Raw genomic sequence first — 21,600 nt, forward strand, 5'->3', positions numbered from 1 at the left:
GAAATAGAATGTTCAGCTACAGACCTGGAGAAAATCCGTGGTTCAGCCGCTTGACTCCCTATGCACATATGCAGGGATATCACAGAAAGGACACGAATATGTCGAGCTGTATGAACATATTATTAAACATGTGGAAGCGAATGGGTTGTCCGGATACACTTCCGAAGTTGCGAGGACGAATTGTCGTTATCCCAAGGACATTTCCGGGGACAGGCTAGAGCGTCTAATAAAAAAATTACTGTGAGATAATGAATTCATGAAACAATTAACGACGCTTCGATCCAGTAGGAGGTTCTTTTTGTCCAATATATGATTACGAGCAAAGGATTGAAGCCGCATGTCCTTGAGGCACGCCACTGGAGCTTCGCACCAAAAGGTATTCCGTCATTTAAAGGCCCTACGCCAAGCACTATCAGTGCAATATTGCTAATTGAGCGCTGCCATATAGACCGCCGTCCAAACATCAAAATCCCGAGGATATAGCTGACAGTCATGAGAAACGCTTCAAGAAAATTTCGCGCTTTGTTACAACCGGGCGAAGAAGAGAGACCCGGGACCCGAGCCTAGCCAAGTCTAGTGTGAAGTTGAGCAACAAGAAATACAGAAATACGGCAATCGTCACCATCATCCCAATCGCTGTCGGCTTCAGAGACGGGTATGTTCTAGCCCATCTGCTCTTGAATGACATCTAAGGATGGCTTTATTGTCCAGGTCACAGTAACCTCGCCAAACCGGAGACCTGCTGGAGATCCCTTTGACACTCGAGGCGCTGTAAGATGGGGACTGGCTCCTGTTCGGCGATGTGACGTGAAGTGTTCACCGTTGGATGAGGTGCTTGTCCGGGCCAGCGCCAGTAGCCAGGGCTGAAGGCCAGATGCCGAACCATATGCATAACTCGACGATTCCGAAGTGTTTACGACATAGTACTTGTAGCACGGCAACGAAGATAAGGTCAGCACTATCGATATTATTTGCGATGGCATTCCACATCTACAGTTTCTTGACAGATTTTCCTGCTAAACAAGTTGAAACGAGGAAAGGGAATCAAGGAAGGGAACGCAGTCGGAGCATACAAAATATATTTTCATAAGAACTGCGATCGCAATAACCCAAGCATTAATGGGGTAGTGGTAACCTGGGTCGTTGCCATTTAAGAGAATAACTCGACCCGCCGGGGGTTCGATTCCCCATTAATGCATCGGTATTTTTTCCCCCATTCTTAAGTTTTAACTCCTGAGAATGAACTAGGGTTGCGCACGAAACCTCCAGGGGGAGAGGGGTATGGTATGGTTTTATACTGACCCCTGCCTCAAGGGGGGGTTGGTTTTGATATACAACAATTTACCGTTGCTTGTCACGTGCGAAGTCACATGACTACGGATATTCTTTTCGACACTCGTCTTTGTGTTTTTGTACACTTTGTTGGTCTTTCCGGAAACCAAAACATATCTATGCTTTTGATTCGTAACAAAATGTATATAATAGCACAAATTACTGCCCATGCAGAGTCACATGACACATAGCGAGGAAGGGGAAAGTCACCAGTAATATACCGTAACTTTCCGGTAATTCACCTCGGTGTATCGAAACCTAGGTTTCGTACGCTGCCCTAGAATGAACTTCAAGTTGTGACTCGTGAAACTCCTTAGTGAAGACTAAGTAAAGAGTCTACTTGTAACTCAATCGATTTGTATTCTTTGTTGCGATGGATATCAACGATCATTAAATTGTCCATCTCGATTTATTTAATGCAATTGAGGTTGTAGTCTTTGTCTATTTCCTGATCGTTAGGTCTGGCGAGCAGAAATTTCTATGCCATACTTAGAAAGGGAGAAACAATGGTGTAAAACTGAGTCTTTGAAGTATCTTCCAACTCAAAGATGGGTTTCTGCCTTGCGTTGGAAATATCTCAGCGGCTTTGCAGTGTCTCTCTACCTTGGAAGTTGATGAGTCCGGCCCATGAATCTACGAAACATGGTCCCTACAGACATGTGTCCTGGGCTTTCAAATTTCAAAGTCACCAGCACGCACCGAAAACAACGCCTTTGCTTACTGACGAAAGGCACCCTGGTTCGAAGTTAGACAATGAATCGCGCCCTCCACCGCACCCATGGACGAATAAGTGTATGTCAGACCAATTCTTTCCCACCAAGCTTCCCCTCATGATCCAATGTAGAGCACTGTTCAATGATACCCTACAGCAATGAAGAGGGCAGGGGTAGACAGCAATTGGTGGCCTATGATCTCTGTCGCTATCGTATTTGCCGTCCATTGGATTCTTGGATTGTATAAGCATCTCCGGGAGCATAGATTCTAAGACCCGATTTCAGCGTCTTCGGGGACACGTAATACATCAGTTTCAGATGCGGTACAGGAACGCACCGTCAGCACCTTACCCTTGGGCGACGCTTCAGTCACCCATCAAGGGAACCTTACCATCTCCGCGCCATTTCAACAGATTCCAAATGTTCGAAAACAAGCAGGCGCAAGGAAGAGGTAGAAAAGTACAATGCCCAGGACCGTCTCTTTATCAGGAATGCGGGTCTATATGTCAAGACCTCAATCGTCTGAACTGTGCGTGAGTGAGCTCAGGTGGATATAAAGCTGATGGAGCTCCCTACAGAGCCCAGTGCCCAAACGTCGATCTTCTCGTCCCAAAAAAAGGAAAACTCAGAACGAACTCTAGAAAGGGAGTATGACCGGACCAATGTGCTTACTTGCGGTATCCTCTCTATACACTTGCTCATCACTCCTTTCTTTCGCCGTATTTTCTTTACTTTACTTTCATTCTATTTCCTTACGAGGTACCGAGGTAGATTAGTTTACGCTTGTTTACCCGAGATGAACTAGCAGAGGTGGCCGAATTATACAGTCTAACAGTCTTTGGGAATGGGGTGGCCTGCGGGGGTGATAAGATGCATAAAGAAGAGGAAGACAAGACACTTACAGGTCCCGAAATTGCAAAGTTTGAAGCTCATATAAGGATTTAAGGGGGGGCATAATGGCATTGTTTTGGGTAGCTGCACCGTGTGGTGCACATTGGAGGTGTCGTTGAAATGGGGGATGTACAAGTTGTCACGAAACATTGTTGATTCGCCGTACTTGATGGGTTCCTTGTCCCCTTTGTTTAGCCGTCGCTCATTTCATTGTCCGCCAATACGTCGTCTCCTTTGATATCTACAAGAGATTGAAAGCAACTTCCCGGAAAACATGCGACGCGACACCCCTCCGTTGATGAGACTACAATCAAAGTGAAGGAAGTCGACAGCGAGCCACATGTCATAGAAAAGCTTGTGCCGCACGAACATGGGCAGTTGTGTCTTCGTTTCCTGGTGGCCGGTGAGTTGCGACAGAGTAAGACGTGCCCCGCAAAGGTCCATGACAAAGACGATGACTGAAAGGTTCTACTAACACCACGCTCCAGTAATTAATAGCGACAGGTGGCGATCCCAGATAATTACCCGCATTCTTCATGATTATCTCGTGTCTCTTCAGTTGGCGCAGCGAAAGCTTGTATTGAAAAGACCTTAACGGAAAAATACTGGCTCACGCTCTCGTTCCTTACTCCTGAAACAGTGAGCAGTGCAAACGCGCTTGAGACAACAAGTACACGCACCTCCATTGATCCGAATGTCCACTGGCAAGCGAAACGCTGGCATGATGCCCAACACTTGCGTAGCATCTTGACACTCAAGTAATCGTGATGGTCCACCCGGAAGGCAATGAGAGTGATACAGTGATGGCAAGTGACGACCGGCATTTACCGTAAGCATACACTTGCTGGCTAACCAGCAACTTTTAGAGAGAAAATCGATAAATCGGAGAATATAACGAATGTCGTGGTTTCTTCTGTCGGCCCCTCTGCATAAAAATGGCCGTGGCTGGTTTGTGACGACCTCAGCAGGCTACGTGAGGTAGGTGCATATGCTCACTCAATGAAATGTTATTGACCAGACCTCTCTAGATGGATCTGCCCTGTTACTGTCGTTGCAAGGGGAGCATGATGCGCCTCGGGCCGCCATCAAGATACGGGACTGTATCATGCGTGTATCAGGCCTGCATCCTGTTTGATTCCCGTTGAGCCGTCGGTAAGTAGTAATCATCATGCTCGCCGACTGAGATGTCCATGACCAGGCTTCTCTCTAGATGAATCTGCGATGTTATATGTCGCTTCAAACTTATTGTGGTTCGAGGAGTCAATCAGCGTATTCCAAAAACTGCCTCGAGCCGCCATCAAAACTATGAGATCACGAGTGGGATCGCGCCATGCTCTCGCGCTTGCACCGGGGTATTAACATGCGCCGCTGTCGTTTCACGACAAAGTTTGTTCGATTCCCATAGAGCTGCCATCCCATTTGGGCAGGGCCCTGGTTTCTCAATTGGTTTGCTGTCGCATTCACAACGTTTCAAAATTATCAGTGTGATAATGGGACCTTGTGGTAGTTATCCGCTAGTGGGACGGTCTCTCTCTACAGTATAAAAGGATGCGTCTCTTTAGCAAAAGCTTCATCGTGCCCTGCCTTATTTTCTCTTACGGACATGTTCTCCCAGATCATCTCTCTTGCTGCTGTCGTCTTTGTCTATACTACCCTGGCCCACGCAGAGTCGCATACCGTTAAATTTGTTAACAAGTCAGTATGTTCCTAGGTGACGGTCGACTCGGAACGCTGATCGACCTTCTCTCTTCCAGGTGCGGCTACGGAACTGTATGTTATCGTCTTCATTCGCTACGACAAATTATATTTGATCCTTGTTGCATAGCCTACCCTCAGTCAAAACTTCAAGACCTTGTCTACCGGCGGTGACTACACCGCAAGTGGGGCATTTGAAGCTGCTATCGCGTGAGTTTCTCTTTCGTGTATTGCTTGAGATACAGATCTCATTTGAGTCATCACATTTAGCTGGCTCAACACAGATGCTTGCGGCTTTCAGGGTTCAGGATGTACCCTTGTAGAGTTGACTTTGAAAAATCCTACCTCAGCCGGAGCTGGATCCAGTGCAGACATTTCACTTATTTCTCCGTGAGGAACTACTGGTCATTTTCGATCACGATGGCTGATGTATTCCACATAGTCATACCTTCAGCGTGGCAGCCGCATTTTCGTACTTCAACGGATGTGACGGCCAGGGAAAGTCTTGTGCGTCTGACCATAGCTCCAACTTTGTCGTTCAAGGGGGTCTTAATATGTTTACAGGCTCCAGCGCCAACTGTGCAAGTACGAGCGCTTTCCACGTCACTACCGACTACGGGGCCCAAGTACAGTGCGAAGCTGATAATGTGAGCGATACCTGTTAACTGACATGTTCCCTATCTTGATCGGTTTTCAGGTCGGACTAACTGTTACTTTCTGCTGAACACAAATCCTGGGACTTCTCTATGATTATCGTTTATTTAGCGGCGACACGAATTATTCCTACCCTGACCGATACATGGTTTTTATTACTCTTTACATAAATGGAAAGGCTGATTTATTTTCAACGTTGATTGATCGACACTGTTGAAATTGGTGGTCTGGACCGCAGGAACTATACTCTGATCTGCAAGAAAAGAGCTGAAAAGGAATCAATATGGGAGCTAATCGCAATGTGGAATAGCAACGCCGCCTTATACACGGTTCAATGGGAGAAGATAAGGGAAAACACGATATGTTCCGATTCTCGTCACATTGTGATTCGCTACCGGAGCGTTTTTCTGCTAAGTGGGTTTGGGAACGCGGAGAGACCTGCATGGGGAGCTAACCGGAGCAGTCACTTTTCACGCCAAACATCCACGTATCCTCAGTGCAGACTAAAATAGCCGGAATACAGGTGGGGCGTAAGTACCCGCAATGGCGATGGCGCTCGGACAGAAGAGCACAAAACGGAGTTCCTCTAGAGATTACAAGATCACCAAAACGGGCGTAGCGGAAGAGCGAGTGGATGCTTTGGTATATCCGTGTGTAATTCCCAGAGAAAAGACGATGTCTAAGTATGATGGGCTTGGAGGACGGAACTCCGATTTCCCCCGATAATGTATGCGCTCCACTGGTTGGAGTATGATTCCTTTCAATCAGACGAATAGAAGATTTACATTGACAGCGACGTCTGGTGAGAGACGGAAGAGAAAGTAGCCGTCCATCACCTGAACCTTGAAGAATAATGATGAAACATACTAGGCGGGAAAAAAGCCCACAGGACACACCTTTGCCCCACAGAGATCACTGAAAAATTGATCGATGTGGTCCGAGAATTGAGAAAAAAAAGGAGAGAGAGAATCAATACAAGTAAAAAGAGTGAATAATATGAAATTGCCCCAGACTGCATTCATTGGGGTAGAGGCATCATTACCCCACACAAGGCACACTCATCTGGCGCCTCTCGGAGTCCGCGAGTGAATGGCCCCGAGAAACACAGGTCGTGTGCGTCAAAATTATAATACGCATAATAGTAGGATGAAAATGTCGGTGCATGTTGACACCTGTTACATCTAGAAGGAAAACAAATAAAGCCAAAGATCTGGTTCGGTGTACCCGGGCGAAAAAATCGTTCGGTGATTGGCTCAGCGGCCTCGATGCTCGACAGCACACTCGAGCTGCGGACGAGGTGGCGTTCTATCATACACATGTATATATCGGCTGTTCTACTACGGTCGAGCACATTACCCTGGCGACCTCGTAGACTCGTAGAAAAAATAGGCGCACCAGGCCCAGGGCTATTTTTGAAACAAGTAGTAAGGGACGGGGGCGTGACATATGATTCGCTAAACAGACTGCCCCAAATTGCAAGGCGAGCCCGATCCTATTCCGCTCTCCCATTCCCAGACATCCCGGATTCTACCGCTACCCTATATATATAAATGCCAGCCTTTTCGTGTTATTGCTATCCCATTCTTCCATTCTTTCTCCTTCCATCCTGCCGCCATGACCATCGTTCTCACTCCCTACGTGTCCGGGGGCGCTCAGAAGCTCAAGGCAGCCTCCCAGTGTATGCGGGCCATTCTTACCGCTACTCGTCGCCCTGTACTAATTACAAGGCGTTCCCTAGCTCCCGCAGGACCCAAGCATGGTCTGACACCCCCCGCCCTCGACGACGCCGTCCACGCGCTTCGCTGTCTTGCCCAGCTGCGCTCCAAGGATAAGGGCATCGAAAAGTACATCTACCTCTCCATGCTCAAGGAGCAGGATCCCGCCATGTTCTACAAGCTCTGTCTCGCCAACATGTCAGAATTCACGCCCATCATCTATACCCCAACCGTCGGCGACGCTTGTCTGCAGTACTCGCACATCTACAGGCGTCCCGAAGGCTTAGTACGTTGCAATTGACTCATTTCCATCTATCGCGCGTGCTGAATAAGACGCGCTGTTGTCCAGTATGTGTCCATCAAGGACAAGGGCAATATCAAATCTGTCATTTCCAATTGGCCTCGAGTCGATGAGGCCAGAATCAGCGTCGTCACTGATGGTAAGAGCCTCGTTGTCTCCAGTCGCTGAGCTCTATTCACCGGCATTACGTGATAGGCTCTCGTATTCTCGGCCTGGGTGACCTTGGTATCAATGGTATGCCTATTTCCATCGGAAAGCTCTCTCTCTACATTGCTGGCGCCGGGTGAGCATTTTTCCAGCCAAGTTTAGTTTTTCCAGACGCTCATGCGGATGTGATTTAGAATTCGTCCCACATCAACCATTCCCATATGTCTTGATCTTGGAACAAACAATCAAGCTTATCTGGATGATCCGCTATACCTGGGCCTCCGCGAAAGGCGCGTGCCCGACAATGAGATGACAGAATTCATGGACGAATTCATGGACGAGATGTCCGTCGCCTTCCCGAAATTGATGGTTCAATTCGAGGTGAGCTGCGCTCCGCATTTCCGTTATCCGGATGACTCATGATTCTTATTCTAATTAGGACTTTTCCACGGACCATGCATTCGCGTACCTTGAGCGGTATCGGAACAAATATCCCGTTTTCAACGATGACATTCAAGGAACAGGAGCTGTCGTGCTCAGTGGATTCCTCAACGCCGCCAAGATCTCATCTGCGGTGTCCGGGCGCCCGTTGAGCAGCCATCGGATTCTGTTCTTCGGCGCGGGGTCGGCCGGTGTCGGTGTTGCTTCGCAGCTCATGAGTTTCTTCACGATACAAGGCCTGTCGGTCGACGAGGCACGGGAACGTGTTTGGTTGGTTGACTCACAGGGCCTTGTATATGATGCTCGTGGCAAACTGGCGGAGCACAAGAAATGTATGCCTGTTTCCGGGCTGCATGGATGACGCTGACCCCTTCTGGTAGACTTCTCGCGTAAGGACTATGAAGGCCCGCCTATGAAGAACCTCCTTGATATTATTGACTATGTGAAACCCACCGCTTTACTGGGTCTTTCAACGATATCTGTGAGAATCTACTCCTATATTCTAGATATTAGGGTCACTAACGTCAGAACAGAATGCTTTCAACGCGGAAGTTATCCGAGCAATGAGCGCGCTCAACGCTCGTCCCATCATCTTCCCTCTGTCTAACCCAGTCCGTCTATCCGAATGCACGTTCAGTGATGCTGTGGAGAACTCCAACGGCAACGTACTGTTTGCATCGGGCTCCCCTTTCGATCCTATCGAGTACAACGGCAAGACTTTATACCCAGGACAAGGCAACAACATGTACATCTTCCCTGGTCAGTGTCGTCATGATTCGTTTCATTTCAGTGATCCTAATATCTCTTGCAGGTTTGGGTTTGGGGTCAATCCTCTCGAGGGCAAAGAGTGTGACAGACACGATGGTTGAGGCCGCATCTCTCGGATTAGCAGAGTCATTGACGCCCGAGGAACATGATGCCGGATTGTTGTACCCCAGGATTGAGAGGAGTAAGTTTGCTGCCTATCATGTCTGCTTGTTGATCAGTATTGATGGTCGTCAAAGTTCGTGAAATTAGTGCAAACATTGCTAAGGATGTTATTCGTGCTGCTCAGAAAGCGGTCAGTGCTTCAATTTTTTTGCTGATGCACATCAAGCTGATATTTATTTTCAGGGCGTCGATCGCTCGCCGGAGCTTCGGGAACCGAATGACGATGACGTTTACAAGCGGGTACAAAGCAAGATGTGGACCCCTTAAAATTTTTATTCGTATTTGCTTTGATGCTATGCTCTCCACTGGTTTTCTTTTTTTGGCATTCATCTTCCACTTGTAGACCTAGCGTATGGGGTAATTATATATAATTTGGATTGAATACAACAGGTGATATAGAGCCTTGTGCAATCCTCCACCCAAGATGTCTTCAAGCTGCAGACCACACCGATCGAGCCTCCGACTGTTGCGACTTTGGAAGCACGGGAGAAGGAACAGTCCCGGATCCAGCCTCACTTCGAGAATAGGACCAGATCAGGCTGGGAGTGAAATTCCTTATGATAGATTCTGTCGTCGTTAGTAGTGTTCCTGCAAAATAGATTAGTTTTGGCTTGTACGTATGGACGGAGTTCTGTACATACCTTGCTGACTCGTGTGACTCTTGAAACTCCGAGCTGAGGCAGAGCGCGCGTGCCGAACCTTGGATTTTCTGATGTAGACGACGAGCAAGGCAATGAGGAGGGTGATAATAAGAAACATGACACCCAGCAAGGCCGCAAGGATTTTGATAATAGCGGGGGAAGCGGTGGTCACAGAAGATACATTATTGGCAGAGGAAGTGGTTGATTTAATGGCAGAAGGAAAAGTGGAAACACTCGCAGATGGTGTGGGAGCGAAAGAGATGGTTGCCTCAGTATTTGAGGTACTGTTTGGATGGGGAGATATGAAGAAATAGTCAAGAATGAAAGGAGAAGCAGACCCCGCGTCTGTCACGTTGATGACGATTTTGTGCTCTTTCTCTGACAACTCAGATGCCACAAATAAGGGCTGATTGAGGTAAGTTTGGTCGAGTTGCGGCTCTGTGGTAACGAAAGGGGCCGCGGCGTCGACAGTGAAGGATGTTGTGGGAGGATTCGAAGATGTACTACTGGATGGCACGGCTCCAAAAACGATTATTCCGCTTCCTGTGGACATTAAGGCCCTGAGTTGTAAGCCGGAAAACCGGATGACGTACCGTTGAAGCTTAAGGAAACCGTTGAGCCCGCAGTGGAAGTGCTGTGAGTCGTATTTGACGGTCCTGCACCATCGAGAGACCAGGGACCATTGTAAAGCACCCTCGCGTCATTGTCAGCGACGCAGAATTGGCAGAAAATGTCGCTCCCGGTGGTGAACGGGTTGGCCGTTTGGCTATTAGTTGTGCTGTTATTCGACGTGGACCCTTTTGATCCATTCGAACCGTTAGAATTGTTCGAACCCTTTGCGTCATCATCGGCGTCGGAGCCGTCCTTATCACGGCCTTCGTTCATGTCACCGCTTGGATCAAAGGGGGTCGTTCGGCGGTGAATGAAGACTGGATACCTTGGATTCATATAACCGCATTGCTGGTCACCACGAATGTAATCGTGGACCCATACAGGAAGGACAGCAAAGAGCATGTCCAAAATATGTGGTCCTGTTAGCAAAAAGAAATCTATGGCAACGGCGGAGAAAAAATATAATTATAGCGTACCATTGGAAGCCTTCGAAGGAGGCATGCTTAGGAACTGAAACAGAATAAGTATAATATTCTTGGGGATTCTTTATCAGCACATTTAGGCTCGTACCGGTGAAGTGTACATCTCACCTAGATATCTGCGGCGTCAGAGAAAGAACTAGGACGTGGATGACAGGTTTTGGAAGCGATCCTGATATATAAACCCTGGCACACGTTCACAGAAAAGAGTGAGCCATTTGGTCTCTATTCGGCGAGCAGATGACTACGAGCATGAGAGTAGGTACCTTCGGTGTTAGTAGTACATACTCCAACAAGCACGAAGGGAGTGCAATGTAGAGGGAAAGGCTCCATCGCGTGTGCCTTGGTACGTTTAGCCCTAGCACGATTGATAAGAATGTCTAGGTCGGTTTGTCTCGTACCAGTGAGCCATGTAATGTCAACAGTGGGAAGGCTGGAAGTACAGACCGTGAGTAAAGTCATGGAGACTTCGGGGAATAGGGAAACTTACCAATGGAACGGTCTGCTCGTTACCAAGCAACTGGCATTCTCGAAAGCGTCCGTATAACTTAATTGCAGGTATGCTGATCTATGCCATGCTTTCGGTGCGGCACAACGCTTGAGACGGGTCATAATTGAAAGGTGTCAATGCGTATTCAGATTGACATTGTAGGACCTAATCACATCAAAGACGAGGTCTGTCCATATGCATGAATGCTGGAGGTGAAAACAAGCAGTTCATTAGTAAACCTGGGTCATTGGAAAACGATGGGCCCGAACGGTACTGAGGGTGGTACTGATATAAGCGAAGTCCTATGGCGACAGCAAAATATAGACGATAACCAGCTATATGATAGGCCAGTATTTCAATGTAGATAAGGAGGACAGAAGAATGCTACTGCACAGCCACTATATCGCGGCTTTGTCCGATACCAGTTAATGTCGTCTTCAATGCTTGGCTCTATTCAAGAATAACAGAAGAAATACTTCAGGATTGATGGAATGTCGGACTGTGCTACTATCTGCAATTTGTATGTTCTCACTATCGTTATTTTTCATACGCATGCTCACGAGGTCTTACATACATACTTCGTCGAAATAAACTCTTGTTCAATCGTGCCTCTTTTACGCCACCAGTCACACAGTGAAAGCACCACCTGTGATGTGGGTCCTGGTAACCGCATTCAACGCATGCGTTTATTATTTGACGCATGCATTTGATCTTTTAATGTGAAGTGCTGCGAGGAGCGTCATCAAAATTTCATTGATAGTGAGATGCATTTGGACCTGGCTGTTGTTTTCCTCTTACGGAACGACATCTGGAGCCTTTTCTAAGGTCCTATCGCATGCTACAGACAATTCTGCTACCTCTAATGTGAGTTACAGAGAAATGATACTGGCTGTACAGCTAGGCCTTTACAGAAGAGTAAGTGTTGTAACATTCTGGTCTAAAATGCACCAGATCTCACGGAGCCATACGCGCACGCATTCTTCCCGAACACACCAAACCCAAGAAACCGCGAAAACGCACCATGTCCACGCGAAATTCTCCCAACCGGTTATTGCCTAGATGGGCATCAAGTTTAGCTCTCTACCCTTCTATTGTTCTCGCGGAGGGACGTCGGTCGTGTAACATAACCTGCGGTGCGTTCGTTGTATTCCTTTCCCCGTATATTCGAGTCTGATATGCCGTTATTTTATTTTAAGAATTTTTTAACAAACCAGGAAGCCCATCTCATGGAACATACCCAACAGCAATGTCACGTATATGCTGATGTCGGACTGAAGGCCCGACTCAGCAAAGAGAACACGCGGTCTGCGGAACTACAATCTCAAACTCAGATTCCTGGTTCGCACTGATTCTAGCCTGAGGTACTGACATAGATCTTTAACGACTAACGGTATCTGGATATCGTGTCCCAGAGAATCAAATCATCATACTTTCGAGGTGAGGTGACCTACTATAATTCGGGAGCTGATTTAATAACTTCTTCGAAGTTCATTTCAGCTAAGTGTTACATGCAAATGTGTACACAGAACACCATCACGCTCCAAATTTTAAAAGGCGCTTTCTCACTACCATCGGATACCTCTTTGTCATTCACTTCGATGTCAGACCTCGCGGAAGGTTTATTGGCGCCGTCGTCCGTAAACCTTTTGCCAGAGAATTGAACTTTGTCTAGCCTTGTCCTCGATGTATCGATCCGGGTTTGCCGCATCCTTGTTGATACACCTCTCTTCTGGCCGAGGTCTTCCGGATTTGTGGCGTCTTACATTGGGAGCCCAATCTGACGGTTTAATCGAACATCCGGTCCCAGCCTCAGCCCCAGCTTCCCTTCTAGCCGGCATTTTGAACGAGCCCCGAAAGACAGGCTGGAACGCTGCGGAATAAACGGCTCAGTGGATCGCTTCACGGTGTTTGTCCTTACTCCTCCACTATGAGTTGAATCTAACATACGAAAATGACTTTGCATACAGTGAACATGATACGGAGAAATCTACCAACGCTCTGGACCAGGGCCCTACGGCAAGATCTAAGGAGATTGGAAAACGACGGACGACATGCACACGAGAAATTATCCCGATTCCATCTCTGATGTCTGAGAGAGTTCCAGAATCTTCGAGTTCATTGTGGTGCAAGGCTATCTGTCCGACGGCAGATTAGGTAGTTCTGAATTATCAATGTTTTGCTTAGCCGGCCAGTGCAAGGACGGTCGCGAACTTGAATCACCCAATGCCTTTCTTCCCTCTCCCGAGATTGGAGAGTCACTGTCTGTCTTCCCATTGTTTCGAGTCAATGAGAGGGTGCGCTTACTCCAGCATTAATGGTACTGAACAAATGCGCTTCAGATGCGCAAAAAGCTGCACTGGAAGCTTGGGTACGTGCAGCCTCCTTTGCTCGGCATGTATAACGCCCAGTTCGATGAAGTTATTTCATGGAAGCAAGCGTCCATAATCTCTCATATAGCAAGCCTTTTCTCTCTGCTACACAATGTTGACATGTAATGTACATACTTCCTTGCAATTGCACAAAATTCGATTGCTCTGGTGCCGCGGCAAATTTGACGCTAGTGGCGGCGTGATCACTGACCATCTCCAATCACTTCTTCCTTTCTACCAAGTTCAGCGACAGTGGCGGCCCTTCAGAACGTATTGTGGTGCAATGTCTCGACCAGAGGCCGTGACGCTCTCTACAGAGCTCGCAGTCGTCACTGCCCAGTTGGAGCTACTCCGTACCCAAGAAGCCGAGCTCCAGCAACACATCGACGGACTTCAGGCATATAAAGAGATCATTTCAGCTCGACGGCGTGCGCTTGAGGTCAAGGAGTTCGAATTGGAGGCGTCGCGACACCCAGTGAACTGGTTACCAGTGGAATTGCTCGTCGACGTATTTCTCTTCTTCGTCGAAGACGACAATAGCGCCTTCGTCCTCACTCACGTCTGCCAGAAGTGGCGTGAGGTTGCGCTGACAACATCGTGCCTTTGGACATGCATATCAACGCGCAGCACCCGGTGGAACAGTAACCTCGTCGCGTTGGCGCTGGAAAGGTCGCGCGACTGCTTGCTCGACGTTGTCCTGGATGAGCACGATACGGATCCCTCTGCCATTCCCCTTCATTTGGAAACCTGCGATGATCACCACAAACGTATTCGCAGTTGCACGATGCACGCTCCGGAATTTCGTTCAGTGCAGAAATTGGCGGCGATAATCAACCAACTCCCTTGCATCCACCTTCGGTCATTGTCGCTCAGCGTCATGACCAAGAACTCGGTACCCTTGGGGCTAATTACTGAGCCTTCTTCAGATACGACGCACTCCATCCCACTTGCGCACCTGAACCTGACTAAGGTGCCTCTGCATTTTCTCTCCCAACACCTATTAACAAATGTCGTGACTCTAACGATATGTTATCCTCCAACGGCTCGCCTAACGCTCGCAGATTTTACAAGTTTTCTGTCATTCATGCCGCGATTAGAGGAGCTCGTCCTTCTGAATACGTCCTTCGTACCACCCTCATCGGTTATCCAGGCGATCAAGCTACCTTCCCTCCGATGCATCGAATGGAGTTACCCCCGTGACGTCCTCATTTTACAACTTTTTACCGCCATAGAGGTGACTGCCGTCCAACGCCTCGACCTCTGGATAGATAGTCCCAACCCTAGATATCACATCTCCCAACCAAGCACCAACGTCTGCATCCTTCCCTTCCTCGAAGAGCTCCTCGTCCAGTGCACAGATGAGGACGCCATGGGTTCTGTCCTTCGCAAATTCGCCTTGCCCGTGTTACGCAAGCTGGAACTGACCAATGCTGACGAGCGCCTCAGGCTCGAAGGAATCCGGTCAGATTCACTCCCTCTTCTTCCCCGAATGGAATCCCTCTTCCGTGACCCACGCCAGCCGCAGCTTACTCATCTGACGTTATCGCATTATATGCTTACTCCAAATGCCGAGGCAATGCTCGGGTACGTGCCCGCTCTGGTTTCGCTCTCGCTCGACGCCTGTACGGGAGTCAAGGGTGTGTTAGAGAGCTTGATGCGAGAAGCCGTGGGGACCGAAGGTGTAAAATACTGCTCTAAGTTGGAGAGACTGTCGTTTTGGTCCTGCCAGGATTTGGAGAAGGGATTGTTGGAAAGATTGGTGAGGTTGAGGAATCTTGTAGGACGCGGTACCTGGGGAGGAGAGCGAAAGATACGTCCTTTACCTGAAGGGAGGAAAATACGGCCTCTGCCTTCCTCGCGTGTTGGTGGTGTGGCGCACATGAAGCCAGTGCCAATCACGTATCTGAGAGTCGAGGGTTGTCCGAATGTGACTGCAGAAGAGATGGGTGCATTGTCCCGAGAGCTGGGTGTCATTGATATTGCTTTCCAGTAATCATTTCCTACTTGCTATCACAACTACAGGTGGAACATCCATGTACAAATACAACAAACTGAGGGTAGCCGTTATTGACATCGGTGACAATGCATAGCATAATAAGGGTCAATTCCACAAAGGAATAAAGCAAAGCAAAAAATATGCGTATAAAACGCAAACACCAGTCCCAGAGTAGTCTGAATCGAGTTCCGCAACTGAAAATCAGATTGCGGGCTACGAAGTGCACTGAAGGACGTTCGAGGAGCCAAAGGCGATAGTCGAACGCCCAATCCCCGGCGCATATCTCAAGGTTCTTACACCTATATCCCTCCCCTCTGAAGGATCTTTGGGCGTCTGATCAACAAAGAACAGAACGATAAGGGAAGACCGTGTTTCTGGTACGCTGCCTCATGCCAATTATGACTGGACCCAGCTAGAGCCGATCGTGGGGGAATGGAATACTCAGACCTTAGCCCGCTCATGAATCTAGACGAACATAGCGTCCTGTGTGGAATGAGCCTCGTAGCTTTGGTACTGGTGGTTGATGTTGATTAAAAAAATTTTTTTTAACGAGTTTTGATCGAACGTCTTATGTAATAGCGGTCGTTGCCGAACCAATCAGGATGTGCAGCTCATACTAAGAGTCTGAGATGTTGGTTAAAGTCTCAATAATAAGGTAGTAAAGGTTTTTGTTAGGTTCTTTATCTCTCCAGCAGAGATAAGTTTCTGAACTCCATAGATAGCACCAGTAGAGCCATATTTTAAATAATCAGTTGCAGTATATAACCCATGACTGCATAGTCTGGCTGGGGTCTGGTTTGGCCCAGATTTGGACAGATTTGCTGAACCTCAAGCCTGGACTGCTGCCTAATTAGCTATTGAAAAAATCTGAATGGGATGGAGAGAAAGAGAGGATTTGACCTCTTATAAATGAGATTTTAGAGAGAACATAAGATGAGCACTATGGAAATAGGGGTATTGGTGTATCAGTGGTCATCTTCATCATCATTACCATTGTCCTGATCTTGGATTGGTTGAAACAGGTGTGATACAACTGGAGTCCATGGAGGATTGTTTTGATGGTTGCTTCAGCTGGCAGAAATGAATAGTTGAGGTTAAAAGAGGTTAGGAGTTCTATTGTTGGCATTAGATTGTCAAACAGTATGTCAGACAATAACCAAACAATCACAAATACAATATGTTGTAAAATAGATGGTGTTGGGATAGCAATTCCAAGTGAGTACAAAAATATACTTGAAGAAACTATGTTAATCAGCAGCTGACTTAAACTGTGACTGAGACTTATATAATAATTTGTAGAAAGCTCTTGAAGTAGTACAAGATGTATTTAAGTACAATGTCTCTCTCTCAAGAGGCTAATCTAATCTTCTGTACTGTACTCTCTTCTGTACTTTCCACAGATGGTAATGAGAGGAATAAACACAGTAGTGAACTATGAGACTTGACTGTGTGAGATAAAGAAGAGATTCATATGGATGTTGAGAATTAAAATTTTAATAGGCTGAATGGTCTAGTATTTATACAACAAGGTATGTACTTTTAGAATATATGACTATCTACTAGGTGTTACAGTTACCTTTCCTTTAACCTCTATTTTGATTAGTCAAGGCATCAAAACCAAGTGCTTAAACTGTGAGAAGGGCTTAGTCAGCATACAACAAGCCAACTTTGTCATGATTATTCAATGCAACTGACATCTAATGACAGATACACAATCACCCTTTTATATATAGTAAAGACATTTAAGGACAATGGGTACTGGAAACAGAGGAACACACAATAAGTATGAGTATTTATAGTGATTCACAAACTGTATTTAAGAAAGCTCGCTCTCACTGATAACTCCAGCTTCGAGCTAAAGTTTACAATCACCATTCTACCTCAAGTCTATATCTGACCTTGAGTCATAATGGTGAAATACACATAAGTGAACTCAGCTGATCTCTCAAAGTGCAAAGGGATGGCTGTTTATCATATGTAACTGCTCATATAATGCTTGGACATAATAATTAGCTCAAAGCTTCAACTTCTCTTTCTCAAGCCCAATTGTGCTGAGAAACCAAATGCCCTCTACAAACTCTACTGACCCAAATTTTGACCATGAGTTCTTTAAACTTCTTTCTTCCATCATTAGAACATTGATAGGATTATTGGTGATCATCCAGCTGTGCTGGAGATGCCATTCAATCACTGCCTGGGCCCTCAGACATTACAATGAATTCTTACATATCTGCAAAATTCTATAAAATGTAACTCCAGACCTTTCCCTCTATGACATTCCCAAATCCTGAAGAATGACCTATCAGTTCCCAGAAGCAGGGCCTAGTGGCATGCATCAGGGGAATGGTCAAGAAGAAGCAGGAGGACAACATTCCCTCTGACCTGGACACCCAGACCCTGGCATCCCAGAGAGACACAGTATACTTGTACCAGAATCTCCTCTCAATCATGAAGACGAAGACATCCCAGAGGACTTCTTCTGGCAGTCTTCCTCCTTTTCTTTCACCTTCTGAACTCATGAGATTACCGACTATGCCAGGGACTCTCTCAATGCCCCTTAGATGGCTTGACAGCCAGGTGCCAGAACTCCTTAAAGCCAGTCTCACAGCCCCCATCCCTCCACCAGGACCAGCTCCAGGATGAGGAGGATTCTCTCAGATGACAAGTAGCAATGGCAAGTATGGAAAGAAACTGTTTACTGGTACTTCCCAACTTAGGACTTCATCATCTCATTTAATTACAATGATGCCATTCGACAGGAGGAGTGAAGACAGTGGAATGAGCTACAGCCAGTATGTTGCAAGTCTGAGGAGCAAGCTGCAGTCCACAACCAGCAGAGACAGGAGGCTATGCAGTACAATGAGTGCTACAGAGATGAGCAGTGGAGAGTTGAGTGAGCTAGACTGGAGAAAGCTGATGTCAGCAACTGGTATGGGCTACACTCTGAGGTCACAAGTGTCCTCACTCCTGTATGAGCTGACTCTTCTGCCTCTGCTCTGATCTTTTGAGAGCCTAGTACTCCAAGCAGTGGAATCCCAGAGCACTGGGCCGATGGCACTCGAACCAGGCGACACTCAAGACCCCCAACCTCCCAGCATCCCCAGCATAGACTCCACCTTCAGGAGTGATGAGTCTGTTCTTGGACACTATGGGTTATGGGTCCTCAGAAATGCTCACATCCCTGCCTGCGCTCTCTGAGGTTTTCTCAGAAGTAGGGTTGTCAGGCAGCTCATTAACGATAACTACTGACATAACATCTGCCTCTATCACAACAGAGTGGAGGTGGCAAGAGTGACTGGAGGAAATCGATACAACCTCAATATTGGGAGTCAACCAGCCACTGCCTATGAAAGCCCCCTAGCTACTGGGCCAAGTATCCAGTCAAGGAAGCAAAGCAACAATACACTAAGAGGTTGCAGAGAGCATTTTGTTACGATTTTTCCTTTTTATTGACTGTTTGACCTCTATTTATGCTTAGTCAGAGAGCACAGGACCATGGGAGAGCTTAGTCAGCACAACTAACCCACCCATCAAGTCGTCCTGACAATCAGACCTGATGATACACAATCATCCTTTTATGTACAGTAACGATGCTCAAGGACAACGGGCACTATAGACACAGACATGCATAATAAGTAGTGATATAATTAGGAACACCTGTATAGTATTTAAGGCCAACACTCTCACTGGTAAACCTCAGCTTCAAGCTAAAGTTTATACACACTATTCTACCTCGAGTCTACGACTGACCTTGGGTCACAACAAGCGGATATACATATCAGTGGACTCAGGTGATTTCTCGAAGTGCGAAGGAACACCTGTTTATCATGTGTATCTGCCCACGTGACATCTGGGCCTAACAATTAGCTTGAAGCTTCTAGCTTCCCTCTCTCAGGCCCAATTGTGCTGAGAGACCGAATGCCCCCTACAACCTCTACCGACCCGAATTTCGACCACGAGTTCTTTGAACTCCTTTCCTCCATTATCGGAACATTGATAGGACTTTTGGTGATCATCCAGCTGTGCCAGAGACGCCATTCTATCACTGCGTGGGCTCTTAGACACTACAATGAATTCTTATGTATCCACGAAATCTTACAGAATGTAACCCCCGACCTTCCCTTACATGACATCCCAGAATCCTGACGAATGACCTACCAACCCCCAGAAGCTGGGCCTAGCGGCACGCATCAGGGGGATGGTGAAGAAGAAACGGGAGGACAACATTCCCTCTGACTCAGAAACACAAACAATAGTATCTCAAACAGGCACGGAATACTTGTACCAGGACCGCCCCCCAACCATGAAGACGAAGACCTCCCAGAGGACTTCTTCTGCCAGTCACCCTCCTCTGATTCCATCCTCTGAGCCTCTGGGATTGCTGACCATGCCAGAGACTCTCTCGATGCCCCTTGGATGGCTCGCCGATTCAGCCCCTAAACTCCTAGCCGCCAGTCTCACAACTCCCATTCTACTACCTGAAACGGCTCGAGGATGGGCAGACCCCCTCCAGGTGATGAAGAGCAATGATGATGAGTATGGGAAGAAACCATCCACCGGTACTTCCTGACTTAGGACTTCACCATCCCTTTCAACTACGACGACGCCGTTCGACAGGAGGAGCAAAGGAGGCGGGATGAGCCGCAGTCAGTACATCACGAGTCAGAAGAGCGGTGAAGGAGGGAGGCTGCACAGTATGATGAGCAGCATCAGGACGAGCAGCGAGCGATTGAGAGGGCCTGGTTCGAAACAATCGATGCAGGAAACTGGTATAGGCTACGCCCCGAGATCGCCAGTGTACTCGCACCTGTACAAGGTAACCGCACTCTGATGCCCTCTTTCAGAGAACCCAGTATCCTGAGCAGCGGATTCCCTGAGCATTGGGCAGACAGCACCCGAACCAGGCAATACCCAAGGGCCCCTACCCCTGAGTACCCTCCCTCCTCTCGTACTCCCAGTGCTGACTCAGCATTCGGGAGTGACAAGTCTATTCTCGAACACTACGGGTTATGAGTCCCTGGGAATGCTCACATCCCCACCCGAGCTCTCAGGGGATTCCTTGGGAGTCGAGTTGTTGGGCAGCTTATTCACGATGATTACAGAAACAACATCCGCCTTTATTGCGAGCGAGTGGAGGAGGAACCAGCAACAGGAGGAAATAGATACTGGCCCAACATCTGGGCCCAACCTCCCTCCGTCTACAAAGGACCCCTGATTGCTGGACTGAGTACCCAGCCAAGGGAGTGAGGCAACGATACTCCAAGGGGCTGCGGAGAGTTTCTATGACCTGCCTGTCAGTTTCCTCCTCATCGAGGAAGAAGAGGAAACTGAAGAAAGTGACCTGCCCTGAGGACCTCCATATGACTCGCAGAAAGAAACAGATGAAGAAGAAGTATGATGACTAGCCAGAGGGGAAAGGGAACGAGAGTACCAGAGGTATTATCAGCAGGAGGTAAATTTCTTATGGCGCGATGCTACTTGGTTGGCATCGCAAATCAGACAATTATATCTATGTGCAGAAACTGATAAACGAGTAAAAATTCTAAGGTGGGCAGCAACGAACTATGCTGCTCGGCAGTATACCAGCTGACACCCTGAATACCCCATCACTCCACCCATGGCATACCAGGCCGTTTCCACACTCCGACCAATGCTGAAGACCCCCCCATGGAAAGCTGCATCCTACCCCCTGGCCTGAAGCATACTTTCAAGCTCAGAACAATCATTCCGCACCACGGCTGATCACCTTACCTGCTTCCAAGCCCAGCCGAGAGCAGAGTATTACAATCTCTGGACCCAAAAAGAGAGCTGACTGCTAGGGGCGCAACCCCCATCGGACCAAGCAGGGCTGAGCAGGAAGAGAAAGGAACTGATACAGGATGACCCTGAAGTGGTCCGCCTGGGATTCACAGTTTGGGACAGGGTCATCATATATGCCGAAGAACCAAAAGGAAGCCTGGTCGCCGACGACCACTCCCTTCACTCATTCCTGGGACCCCCGATCGAATGGAATCAGCTGCCCTTCGACGGATGGCCCAACTCGATGGATGCCCTCCCAAACAATGCCAACGTCCTCCAGTGCTGTCTGGACCTCCTGTGAAAGCTGTGACCCTTTAAAGGGGCTTCGGATGACATAGACAGATTCCTGGTAGACTGTGAACAGTACTTCAAGGTCTACATCAGGTATCTAGAGA

General features: G+C 47.7%; 6 protein-coding genes and 1 non-coding gene across 7 annotated transcripts; 5 read left to right on the forward strand and 2 right to left on the reverse strand.

Annotated features, from left to right (window-relative positions):
* Positions 1 to 1,113: 1,113 nt before the first annotated feature.
* Positions 1,114 to 1,198, forward strand: BT62DRAFT_t49. The gene has a single exon. It is a non-coding gene; the product is annotated as a tRNA-Gly (tRNA).
* A 2,259-nt stretch (positions 1,199 to 3,457) lies between these two features.
* BT62DRAFT_1003288 (uncharacterized protein) lies at positions 3,458 to 4,355 on the reverse strand (the record flags this gene model as incomplete). The annotated part of the gene is made up of 5 exons (XM_043176929.1): positions 3,458 to 3,567; positions 3,617 to 3,905; positions 3,957 to 4,063; positions 4,117 to 4,217; positions 4,252 to 4,355. 5 exons carry the CDS (start codon positions 4,353 to 4,355, stop codon positions 3,458 to 3,460), a joined length of 711 nt encoding a protein of 236 aa, XP_043042076.1.
* Positions 4,356 to 4,539: 184 nt separating this feature from the next.
* Positions 4,540 to 5,355, forward strand: BT62DRAFT_918166 (uncharacterized protein; the record flags this gene model as incomplete). Its single annotated transcript, XM_043184075.1, has 7 exons — positions 4,540 to 4,631; positions 4,691 to 4,706; positions 4,762 to 4,841; positions 4,902 to 5,021; positions 5,074 to 5,138; positions 5,196 to 5,278; positions 5,329 to 5,355. The coding sequence occupies 7 exons, from the start codon at positions 4,540 to 4,542 to the stop codon at positions 5,353 to 5,355; spliced, it is 483 nt and encodes a 160-aa protein (XP_043042077.1).
* A 1,420-nt stretch (positions 5,356 to 6,775) lies between these two features.
* BT62DRAFT_929666 (uncharacterized protein) lies at positions 6,776 to 9,409 on the forward strand. The gene is made up of 11 exons (XM_043185770.1): positions 6,776 to 6,963; positions 7,024 to 7,286; positions 7,350 to 7,440; positions 7,497 to 7,584; positions 7,643 to 7,829; positions 7,888 to 8,221; positions 8,270 to 8,370; positions 8,423 to 8,648; positions 8,701 to 8,838; positions 8,894 to 8,949; positions 9,003 to 9,409. The coding sequence occupies exons 1-11, from the start codon at positions 6,900 to 6,902 to the stop codon at positions 9,084 to 9,086; spliced, it is 1,632 nt and encodes a 543-aa protein (XP_043042078.1). The 5' UTR covers positions 6,776 to 6,899; the 3' UTR covers positions 9,087 to 9,409.
* Positions 9,112 to 10,658, reverse strand: BT62DRAFT_714018 (uncharacterized protein). Its single transcript, XM_043181990.1, has 4 exons — positions 10,549 to 10,658; positions 10,054 to 10,491; positions 9,461 to 10,003; positions 9,112 to 9,407 (listed from the first exon to the last, which is right to left on the reverse strand). Exons 1-4 carry the CDS (start codon positions 10,571 to 10,573, stop codon positions 9,250 to 9,252), a joined length of 1,164 nt encoding a protein of 387 aa, XP_043042079.1. The 5' UTR covers positions 10,574 to 10,658; the 3' UTR covers positions 9,112 to 9,249.
* Positions 10,659 to 12,062: 1,404 nt separating this feature from the next.
* Positions 12,063 to 13,536, forward strand: BT62DRAFT_1003293 (uncharacterized protein; the record flags this gene model as incomplete). The annotated part of the gene is made up of 7 exons (XM_043176930.1): positions 12,063 to 12,185; positions 12,238 to 12,379; positions 12,714 to 12,792; positions 12,849 to 12,947; positions 13,009 to 13,178; positions 13,226 to 13,335; positions 13,381 to 13,536. 7 exons carry the CDS (start codon positions 12,063 to 12,065, stop codon positions 13,534 to 13,536), a joined length of 879 nt encoding a protein of 292 aa, XP_043042080.1.
* Positions 13,537 to 13,608: 72 nt separating this feature from the next.
* Positions 13,609 to 15,506, forward strand: BT62DRAFT_992612 (uncharacterized protein). The gene has a single exon (XM_043190350.1). It carries the CDS (start codon positions 13,694 to 13,696, stop codon positions 15,401 to 15,403), a length of 1,710 nt encoding a protein of 569 aa, XP_043042081.1. The 5' UTR covers positions 13,609 to 13,693; the 3' UTR covers positions 15,404 to 15,506.
* Positions 15,507 to 21,600: the final 6,094 nt, after the last annotated feature.

The sequence above is a fragment of the Guyanagaster necrorhizus genome (assembly GCF_019112545.1).
Source record: "Guyanagaster necrorhizus MCA 3950 unplaced genomic scaffold BT62scaffold_7, whole genome shotgun sequence".
Lineage (NCBI taxonomy): Eukaryota > Fungi > Basidiomycota > Agaricomycetes > Agaricales > Physalacriaceae > Guyanagaster > Guyanagaster necrorhizus.